The 10,878-nt window shown below is 33.1% G+C and overlaps 2 protein-coding genes across 3 annotated transcripts; both read right to left on the bottom strand.

Moving 5' to 3' along the window:
• Window positions 1-57: 57 nt before the first annotated feature.
• Window positions 58-2,405, bottom strand: LOC143897908 (uncharacterized). Its single transcript, XM_077406877.1, has 3 exons — window positions 2,288-2,405; window positions 1,082-2,212; window positions 58-979 (listed from the first exon to the last, which is right to left on the bottom strand). Exons 2-3 carry the CDS (start codon window positions 1,204-1,206, stop codon window positions 61-63), a joined length of 1,044 nt encoding a protein of 347 aa, XP_077263003.1. The 5' UTR covers window positions 1,207-2,212; window positions 2,288-2,405; the 3' UTR covers window positions 58-60.
• Window positions 2,406-3,565: 1,160 nt separating this feature from the next.
• On the bottom strand, window positions 3,566-10,753 carry LOC143897907 (diacylglycerol O-acyltransferase 2-like). Of its 2 annotated transcripts, none has more exons than XM_077406876.1 (6): window positions 8,013-10,753; window positions 6,015-6,300; window positions 5,495-5,769; window positions 5,129-5,315; window positions 4,708-4,907; window positions 3,566-4,608 (listed from the first exon to the last, which is right to left on the bottom strand). In XM_077406876.1, exons 2-6 carry the CDS (start codon window positions 6,239-6,241, stop codon window positions 4,448-4,450), a joined length of 1,050 nt encoding a protein of 349 aa, XP_077263002.1. In that variant the 5' UTR covers window positions 6,242-6,300; window positions 8,013-10,753; the 3' UTR covers window positions 3,566-4,447. The 2 variants fall into 2 exon arrangements, with proteins under 2 accessions (XP_077263002.1, XP_077263001.1); XM_077406875.1 differs by having other exon boundaries at window positions 8,039-9,294.
• Between the last annotated feature and the right edge of the window lie 125 nt (window positions 10,754-10,878).

Genomic DNA, 10,878 nt, shown 5'->3' with positions numbered 1-10,878 from the left:
GTGTGTGTGTGTGTGTGTGTGTGTGTGTGTGTGTGTGTGTGTGTGTGTGTGTGTGTGTGTTTATGTGTGTGTGTGTGTGTGTGTGTGTGTGTGTGTGTGTGTGTGTGTGTGTGTGTGTGTGTGTGTGTGTGTGTGTGTGTGTGTGTGTGTGTGTGTGTGTGTGTGTGTGTGTGTGTGTGTGTGTGTGTGTGTGTGTGTGTGTGTGTGTGTGTGTGTGTGTGTGTGTGTGTGTGTGGTTGTGTGTGTGTGTGTGTGTGTGTGTGTGTGTGTGTGTGTGTGTGTGTGTGTGTGTGTGTGTGTGTGTGTGTGTGTGTGTGTGTGTGTGTTTGTGTGTGTGTTTGTGTGTGTGTGTGTGTGTGTGTGTGTGTGTGTGTGTGTGTGTGTGTGTGTGTGTGTATGTGTGTGTGTGTGTGTGTGTGTGTGTGTGTGTGTGTGTGTGTGTGTGTGTGTATGTGTGTGTGTGTGTGTGTGTGTGTGTGTGTGTGTGTGTGTGTGTGTGTATGTGTGTGTGTGTGTGTGTGTGTGTGTGTGGTTGTTTGTGTGTGTGTGTGTTTGTGTGTGTGTGTGTGTGTGTGTGTGTGTGTGTCTTTGTGTGTGTGTGTGTGTGTGTGTGTGTGTGTGTGTGTGTGTGTGTGTGTGTGTGTGTGTGTGTGTGTGTGTGTGTGTGTGTGTGTGTGTGTGTGTGTGTGTGTGTGTGTGTGTGTGTGTGTGTGTGTGTGTGTGTGCGCGTGCGTGCGTGCGTGGGTCTGTGTGTGCGTGTGCGTGCGTGCGTGTGTGTGTGTGTGTTGTTGTGTGTGTGTGTGTGTGTGTGTGTGTGTGTGTGTGTGTGTGTGTGTGTGTGTGTGTGTGTGTGTGTGTGTGTGTGTGTGTGTGTGTGTGTGTGTGTGTGTGTGTGTGTGTGTGTGTGTGTTTATATTTCCGCTCTGCTTTCAAACGTTCAACCATCAGTGTCTTATAAAGTTTGTATGAATTTGCTGGGCTGAAAAAATTAATTCTTATGTGTAGAACAGCATATGCAATTAATTCTAATGATAGGATAATATTCTTTCATGCATATACGAAAAAAATTGTATATCTTTACCTTAGTTTCATCTCTTTTGACATTGCGATTACATCCTCCCAATTATCATTTGATATACTAAATGATTCTACAGCTTTGTCAAGATCGCCACTTCTATAAAACATCATATACCAGCTTCCACACATTTTTCTTCACTTGACAAAAATTCTCCATAAACTTCAGCCACCTTTTTATACTCTGTAGTATTCTTCTAAAACAATTTTATTGCCGCCTGGTATAATTTTTGATTACGTATCAAATTTAAGCATTCCTCAAACTTATTGTTAGTTGGATCTTTAGACAAATGCTCTAACGCTATAATTCGTAACGTTTAAGATGCACATTAATAGAATACTTCATGTAATTTGAGTCTAATTTTTTCAAATTGTTCAAGAATGGAATATATTCTTTGGGATCTTTTTTCGATGATTCAGACGCTATAAACATTGCGAGTTCTAAATCATACATGCCTAATGCAACATCATATAACGTATCGATATTATAGTGACGATCATGCAGTAAACACTTTCAACGCTTCATGAGCGGATACGGTAGAATCACGTAACTCTGATCTCTGTGAATCCTCCAACATTTTCACTTGCTTTATTTTACTAAGTGCATTTTCCAATCCTTGTCTTTGTTGATTTTTCACCAAGCTTATCATGATATTGGTTGTATTAAATTATCCTCAACTTGATGTTTCTCCATGGCGTCTCTTAATAATTTATAGATCTCGTCTACCTTATTAATTGTAGTTTTGTTACTTCTAGCGTCAGATTTGACAGGGCGATCTGCATAACAAAACGCGTACATTGTACGGGTGTCATCGACATTTTATAATTCTGACAAAAACAGATTCAATCAATTTAACTTCTTATGCTGTACAAGATCTTCTAAGGAACTTTCTCACATTATCCAGAAATAATTGTGGATCGTGGTCGTATAATAAATTCAAGTTTATACGTTGTTTAGTCATTATGGCAAGTGCCGTCAAATAATCACAGTTATTCAGGTAACATTTTAGTATATGCATCGATAATGCCTTTGGCTGTATACATTCTAAATTTCCTGTAGGCAGCTGTAAAATTATTTTTGAGTCGTACGGTATCGCCGTTATTATACGAGAACCTTTTTCGAATCCTCTTTAGATACCTGTAACGATATATTTAAAGTCAGAAAAATATGCTATATACAAAATAAAAGAGATTATAAAAAATACGTATTTACCCGCAAATAAAATCTCGTTCATATTTAAATCCCAGGACTGGGTAGTTAAATCACGTTTACTTAGCTGCTTTATATTAACAACTTTGTTCAACGAGACACAAATCAATGTACATTGCAGTGTTGTAAGAAGCAAAAAATCAGAATGTACGTAAAAACTTGTAATATTCTTAGCAATTTCTTTTTCGTCGACCAAGAAACTATTTTCCAGAGACAAAGCAAGGGATATAATATCTTTTGAATCAATTCGTATAACTTCTATTTGCTCGCACTGTTCGCTTAACGTTATATTTGTTCAAGTTTTCCGTTTCTTGTGTATTTAAATATTCGATCTCTTATATTTATGTAAGCTGTATTTGCATCGGAAGAAGAAACTGTATGTTCTACTGGATAATCCAAAACATGAAGTTCCCTGTAAAAAGATTCAAATTTAGACAGATATTATTTTTACATATCTAATGATTCTGGGATACCACATACCGTATTTTCAGTCAATCATTAGAATAATGCATGTCATTTAGAGATAAAACACACAAGAGATTATGGTTTTTTGTAACTATAGAAAACAACATGATGTTCTTTGTAAACCATAAGAAATGTTGCATGAAACAATCGCGGTCATCAATTTTTAATGCTTTATCTTTGATAATGTATAGCACGTCACAAGAAATACGTTTGCAGTTACAAGTTACATAATGTCAGCGTGGAGAGAGAGAAGCGTTCTACAACATTAAATAAATTACATAAAGCAACAAGAAATAGATTTATAGTATTCTAAGCATAATCTTTTAGAACATCAAATACAATATTCTATAGTAATATTGTTGCGTGCATGCCGCCCGGTATGCTTCGAGTCCGAGCTGAAGCGTGTGACGAGCCGTCTTTCCGAAATGTCCTTAGCAACGAGCTTGTTGATTTATAGATTTATTGATTTTAGGAAACAGCTGAGAGATTATGTCTCGAGCTCCTCTTTATCGCGAGCCTTTAATAAACATTAAGTTTGTTCTCCTTAATAACCGCAGTGTTTCCTCATTTCCGCGGGCGTCGGGAGTGTGAGCGTGTGTGTGAGAACGAACGACTCGGCGAACGCAACAATATTATATAACATTAAATAATATTTCCAAAGGATATTGTGTGAAGTGGCCGTACAGCATCAACAGAATAATCTTATGATATTAGAAAAAAGTGTGCAAATTAGAAACTTGCACATTGCGGAGCTCCGAGGGGTTAGAATCTAAACGACTGGTTTCAGAAATGATTTACATCAAATTACGAAAAATAATTCTAATTGACAAAAGGATACCGAATTTCTACATTATATACATACGTTCCCATTTTAAATAAATTTAAATAAATTGTCACCTTGCGCTTTCTTGATCTGATCAGACCATGCAAATAATTAATATTTATTTGAAAAACACAAAAGAAAAAAATTAAATATAATGCCATGAAAGAAGTAAAATAATAGTATTATTTCAAGTATATTTATTAGAATGAGTAATATCACATTAAATATATAATGATATTTTGTACAAAAAATTGAATTTAAATTTAGATACATGTTTTCCGAATTCCTTACAATGTGTTTTTTATTGCTTCCTGTTTTCTGCTCTTAACCTCTTTGCGACTATCTCGTATTTCGCAATTCCGTCGCGTAACGTGATGTTTCTAGTCTCTTTTGAAGTTCGTCAATTTTTATCTTGGGCGACAGAGAAACATCGCGTTACGCAACGGAATTGCCAAATACGAGAGATTGTCGCAAAGAGGTTAAAAAAGCAAAAAACAGGAAGCAAAGTTCATTGTAGATCAGGCCTACATCATGCATACGTTCCCATTTTAAATAAAATTAAATAAATTGTAACCTTGCGCTTCCTTGGAAAGCTACCACGTATTTCGCAATTCCGTTGCGTAACACGCTTCCTTAAATAAGCGCAAGGTTACAATTTATTTAAATTTATTTAAAATGGGAACGTATATGCATGATGTAAGCCTGATCTACAATGTATTCTTTGCTTCCTGTTTTTTGTTCTTTTTAACCTCTTTGCGATTCTTCCTTGGAACAAGATTCCTACTTTACTTGGAATTATATCATCAAACATTTGGTTGAACTCTTTGAGACGCAAAAGCACAATTATATAAAAAATGCAGAAAAAATTATACGCATTATACGTTGAGTTCGAGAGTAACTTTTTTTGAATTTTTTATATAATTGTGCTTTTGCGTCTCAAAGAGTTCAACCAAATGTTTGACGAATGTTTCATGATGTATGTCAATTTCTTCAGGCGTGGGGTCCGTTATTTTCGGCAGTTCGATAGGACTGCCCACTAAAACAAAGTAAAACATGAAATTTGAAATAATTATATTAATACAAATAAATATAAACATAAATACGAAAAATTGTATAAACACAAAAAGAACTTTACCGACTACGGTGACAGGTAATCGCTTCGGAATAAGGCCAAATGAATATTGAAAGAACCCTCTGCCCGAGAAAACGACGGGTGGTACGCCAATGAGATTGCGAATATGATTCTGTATACGTCTAAAAGTCGATCCTTCTGGACGATATATTTGATTGTATAAATCCGTTTCACCAAAGGAGAAGACAGGAACCAATGATGTACTAAATCATAAAATTTTATTAGATTCGAATCGCATTGATTATTATGAGTGTCTATTGTTCTATTATACGGCGTATGATTCATGTTTTATAAAAACCATTATCTGAACAGATTGCAAGACAATATTTTCTTTTAATGTGATTTTTGCTGAACATTAAAATAATAGTTCGTGTACGTTAAAAACTATATATGCAAATGTAAAAAAATATCTTTAATCGCTCACCCGTGTTTTAATGCTAATTTTATGAAGCCTTTTCTTCTTTTCAAAAGAATACGATAAGTGCCTGGCGTAGATTCCATCATTTCGGAAACACCACCGACAATAAGAATTGTAGCTTTTCCTGTATACGGGCTTTCCGGCGGTGTTGATAATAAATACTCGATACTTCTCACGCTAGAAGCGCAGAAACCTGTATGACGTATTACGTATTTTATTTCATATGTTATTTATTAATATAATATTACTACACATAAATGTATTTATGTATTGCAAAAGATATCGAAAGCGTTTACTATAAAATTAATTGCTTATTATAAACGAGAAAAATTTATGATAAAGAGAAAAAATAATAAAAGCCTTTTTATATACCTAAAGAATAAACATATTCCCTGAACAGAGGTACTTTGAAGTGTTGATCGAGAGTAATTGGACGTATTTCAAGTCCGGGAAATAGCTTCTTGCAATCCAATGCGTCCGTTCCGAGTGAACTAATTATCCCCATCGAGAAAATACCATGAGGTACACAAACGAAAAGATAAGACTTATTGGGATTTAAGTCCACCGTTTTCACTAATCTTAACGGAAAATAATTGCAAAAATAACGCCAGAATACGTTCTTTTTCACCACTCTTGTCCATAATTCACTGAAATATAAGACATAGTTAGTTCTTAAACATTAATAATTCATCAATAATCATTTCTATAAACACTTTTTTTATCGCGCGGCTAATATTATTCTCTTATATATAACATTCAATAATGTCACAACAGACTTTTTATAGTTTTTATTCATTTACTGTACTGCATTAATTGTCTTCGAGCAATTGTCAAAATTTTTATTTGTACACAGTGTCGGCTACTTTAATAGTGTGATTAGTAGAATTATTACCTTCTACCGCCACGATAGCAGGTGTCCCAATCGTAATACATCCAGAGGAAGTACGGTACCAGGAAGTAGCGTATTGTTTCTGTGTAGAGTAGAAAATAAGCCGTGATTATGTAACCCCAAAAAGCACCGAAAAGGGTGATGAATATCCATATGGCGGCAGTTAACGTTTGTAGTCTTCTTTGTAGAGGTACATTTAACGGTGCAAATTTCACGCCTAAAATTTCCATGCTCGATCTTCGCTAAATCTTCGTATCGAGTTCAAATTATTGCAGAAATCCGATCCTTCCTATTTAATTCATACACGCAATTATAATATTCGCCTTTGATTAAATTTTTATATAAGTAATTGGAAGTTGTCTTTTTTCTTTAATTCTTTAGATGAATCAAGTTGCTGATTTAATTAATCGAGAATCTCACACGAATTGGAACTGTCAATCAAGTATTCTACTATATCTACTTTGACTTTTTATTCTTATGAAAAATGAATCTTGTATCCTCAGCCCGATTTCACAGTCTCTGATTAACTTGATCTTCCGATTAAACTCACTCTTCGTCTCTTTCTAAGGGGACAGTTAGAAAGAGACGCAGAGTGAGTTTAATCGGAGGATCAAGTTAATCGGAGACTGTGAAATCGGCCCTCACTATGCCTTTTTTTTGTAAAACGTAGTAATTAGCAATTTATTATCCTTGAATACTTATTTATGAATTACTCATATACTCATTCATATACTCGTTATATAACTACTATTTTAATGCAATGATTGTAGTTACAATAGCAAAACTGCTTTTAAAACATGTTTGTTTGTACATTTAGAAATTGCGATGAATAAATTGCGTGAATAAATTGCGTGAATAAATCACTTTTTATATATATATACATATATATATATAATTCAAAATAAACTATATAGAAATATTTTTTTCTTTTATATATTTTCATAAAAAATATTGAATCAATTACGATACAATTAATTCTCTGCGACTTATAAATAAACGGTTTTACGGGATAAATAAACGGAATAAATAGAGTATATAAGAATGCAAATAATAAAATATTATTACATTTTATCAAAATTTATTTTTCAGTAACATTTATGTAATGAAATAAATTTATTGCTCTGAATATAAATAAATTTTTTCTGATGCATCCAGAAACACATAGTACCACACTATGAAATAACACATGCTGCTCAATTTATGTAAATATCGAATATAAAAACGTGATAAACAAAATTCTGATTTATTATTTAAAAAATAAAAAAATAGAAAAATGCAGACAATGTTCTTTCTTAATATTAATTTAAAATTTTCTAAAAAATTTAAACCTTGTCAAGCCTCACGTTATTCTTTTTGAAATTATAGACAAATATATCGAAACCGGCGTATCACCAAAAAACTACTATTTTCGTTCAAAATTTCTTTCACATTCGAATTATTATTCAAACATTCAAATCTTCTATTATTGGAAAATAAATTCAAACAATTGGTTTTACATGTCCGCACGAGCTTGCAATTCTTCTTAATAATCACTAAATACGAATTATGAATTCTTTTTCTAAAATAAAATATATAAAAATGGATAAACATTCTAAATTAAACACACATTTTTATCTTCACTGACAAACAAGCTATGTCACGTTGTAATTATAATATAAATATACTGATAGCTTATATAAAAAAAATAAAGAAGACGTAAAGGATTTCGATAAGAAATAACTCGATAAGGATAGATTAGTAATTTTAGAAAGAGCTCCTTTCGCAAAACCGCCTCCTGCGGACATGTGACAGTCCTGGTGCTTGAGCGGCACGCTCATTAGAGTCCCTGTATAGGGATTCTAACGCTCATCACTTGTGTGGTGCCAGTCGAGCGGAGATGCAAAGTGAGAGAAGTAGAAGTAGCTTTCAAAAATTGCCTTAAAAGTACAAGTAATTCCGACCACTAGTTCACACTATATACGCACTGGAGCTTAAATAGTTAGATCACTATATGATATTCACATTTTTCCGCATTCCACTCATTATACCTGCAGATCAAGCAAGTTGTCGCGGCAACTATATAAAGAATTTCAGATTACATTCCTTTCTTCGGTACGGCATCAGATAGAATAGATAAATGACTGTTTTCTACAACAGGCCTGCTCTTTCCAATTTATTCCCGTATTTCGTAGCATCTATTAGAGGCTACTCACGGAAGCGAAATTTCGAAACAGAAGGAGTAGGGATTATTATACAACATCGACCGAAAAATACAAATCGCAGGCCTGTCCTACGACAGAACAGAAAATATTGTACCGCGGTCTCTACAGTACTGATTGTGAGGAGTACAATGATCCCCAGAGACCGAATCGCGGTGCCGTTTTCCCCCCTCCAAGCACGTGCTAGCGGCTGGGCGTCGGTCGTAAAAAGCAGTACCGTCTATGCCGCGCCGGTCTAACGGTGTGACGTAGCAAATGGGGCATCGTCGTCATATAGTGTATAATAATATTTATAATAAGAATAAATTTTCTTCAAAATTATCTGTAAAAACACTGTTTTGCAGTTTTAATGGAAACGACATCAAAGGTGGAAGCATTTCGATAATCAACTTTAATTGTTGCGTAATTATCCGCGTAATATTTTTTCGATAATGTTTACACGTTTTTCAAAACAGCGCGATTCCGCCTTTCTGGGCATTTTAAAGCTCACGGAGACTGCGCAAAAAAATTTTTCAGGACGTTTATACGGTCACGACTTTAATAAAAAGGCGCCAAGTACACGCGTGGTTGTTACCTCGAAAAAAAAAACTAAAAAACTATCATTAATTTTAAATTAAAAAATAAATATAATTTATTCTAACTTAAGTGGTAGTAGCTTTAATTTTTCTTAACAAAATTATTATATTACAAAATTTTTACTTTATTCAATCCAAGTGCGATATCTACCTCAAAAAAACTTAAATAACAAGTGGTATCTATTTAAAAAAATATGTGAAATCTTTTAATACTGCGCCAATTACAAAGAGAGAATATATATATAAGTATATTATATATACATATATACTTTGACAAAATTATTATTAGGGTAACTCGGGGGAATATGCCACACTTAAGAAAAATATAATTTTTTTCCTACTTCTCTTTCTTTTTGAGGTATCTTTGCATACTGCAGATGGTCTTCTTTTTCCTTCTTTTATCTGTTATTTATATATAGTTTTAATAAAATATTTTGAAGGATTTAAAAGCTTGAAATTTCTATTTTCAAAAAGTTACTATTATTTTTTAGTTTCTGTGAGTTTGGTAATTTTTACATATAGAAAACTACGAGCTGGACAAAATAGAAAATTTTTCTTTCACTTTGTGGGCCTGTCATGTTCACAAAAAAAATCCGCGAAAATTTTCAACTTTTTAACGTGAAAGCTAAGTTTTTCTTGCAAAATTTTTTTTTAGAAATGTTTCTACAATTTTTTGTTACTAATTTATCGCGGATTGAACAAGAAATAAGCTTTTTGACTTTGATTGCTCATAACTCCCTTAGAAATCATCGTATTGCAATTCAAAAAACAGATTCTTAAAGCTGAAACTTTGCTCTATTAAACGGTATAATTGCCAATTTTTTTTAAATAACGTAGATGTGATACAAATTGATGAAAATAATGTAAAAATTAGCGATTTTTATCTTTTTCATTTTGACCCAGAAAACAATTGTACAGAACAACAACGCGCACACGTAGAAACATTTTTAAAAGAAGATTTTGGAAGGAAAACTTTAAGCTTTTACATGGGAAGTTAAAAATTTTTGCAGATTTTTTTTTGCACGTGACAGGCCTACAAAGTGAGAGAAAAATTTTATATTTTGTCCAGCTGGTAATTTTCTATATGCAAAAGTTACCAAACTTACAGAAACTAAAAAATAATAGTATAACCTTTTAAAAGTAAAATTGAAATTTAAGTTTTATTCATTTTTAACAAAGTTACAGCTGCTTGAATTTTGCCTATTTTTAAAGATAAATTTAGTGTTCCTTCAATTTTTGTGAGAAATGTATAATTTACTTTTACTTAAATATTAACCATTTTTATGTATTTGTTGTTATTGCTAATTTTGTGAATAATTAAAAAATAAAAAATAAACATTTTTGCAGATCCTTGCTTAAGGCTCCTGGGTAGTCACCGCGGCCATATTTAATATTCTTACTATCGAGGCGAGGAAAACACCCAATTTTGTTGTGCATGCCATTTTCAAATAAAAAGACATTTCAATAAAACATCACTATATAGATCGTTTCAGAACACTTCCGAAATTGGCCAAAAACTACCCTTTTCTCTCGACAATAAACAAACAGCCATAAAACGAAGCCTAATAAACATACGGGAAAAACAGCCGTTTAACGACTATCGAAAAGAGGTGAAAACGTTCCTTCCGCATGCAAATTTTACTTTTCGGTCAATTTTACGACTTTCACGAATACGTCAAACGTTAGAGCACAAGCACAAAGCAAATAATAAAGAAATAGCATGCATAACAAAATAGGTTGTCAACATGTCACAAAGGACAGAATTCTCCATTGGAGAGAGTTCTGATTTTTCTGCCGCGACGGTACGTCGCCACCGTCAACGCAGAGTTCTCGGCTCAGGGACCAGGAGCCTTAACACTACAAAATAGCTAGGTGATATCAGTACAAAATTACCTTTTTCAAAAAAGGTAAAAAAAAGTGTCAAGTACACGCAATGTATTTTGTAAATTCAAAAATCTAACTTAAGTGATAGCTTATATATATCTTTTTCACAAAATTATATTATCTAATAACTCAAGTGACATGTATTTAAAAAAAAGATGTAAAATCTTAATTTCTTTTTCACAAAATTATATTACCTAACTTAACTCAAGT

Source organism: Temnothorax americanus, unplaced genomic scaffold, assembly GCF_048541705.1.
Source record: "Temnothorax americanus isolate GAGA-0224 unplaced genomic scaffold, ASM4854170v1 Scaffold21, whole genome shotgun sequence".
Classification (NCBI taxonomy): domain Eukaryota; kingdom Metazoa; phylum Arthropoda; class Insecta; order Hymenoptera; family Formicidae; genus Temnothorax; species Temnothorax americanus.
The sequence above is the reverse complement of the archived record's forward strand: the minus strand, read 5'-3'. Positions and strand labels throughout refer to the sequence as shown.

What these genes read in the sequence shown, in the direction of transcription:
- LOC143897908 (XM_077406877.1), bottom strand. Translation starts at nt 1,206, where the DNA reads ATGTGTGGAAGCTGGTATATGATGTTTTATAGAAGTGGCGATCTTGAC. An exon ending in TCAAAAGAGATGAAACTAAG is followed by an intron (nt 980 to 1,081) that starts GTAAAGATATAC and finishes TAATTTTTTCAG; the next exon opens with CCCAGCAAATTCATACAAAC.
- LOC143897907 (XM_077406876.1), bottom strand. Translation starts at nt 6,241, where the DNA reads ATGGAAATTTTAGGCGTGAAATTTGCACCGTTAAATGTACCTCTACAA. An exon ending in GGAATATGTTTATTCTTTAG is followed by an intron (nt 5,316 to 5,494) that starts GTATATAAAAAG and finishes TACGTCATACAG; the next exon opens with GTTTCTGCGCTTCTAGCGTG. An exon ending in ATTACCTGTCACCGTAGTCG is followed by an intron (nt 4,609 to 4,707) that starts GTAAAGTTCTTT and finishes ACTTTGTTTTAG; the next exon opens with TGGGCAGTCCTATCGAACTG.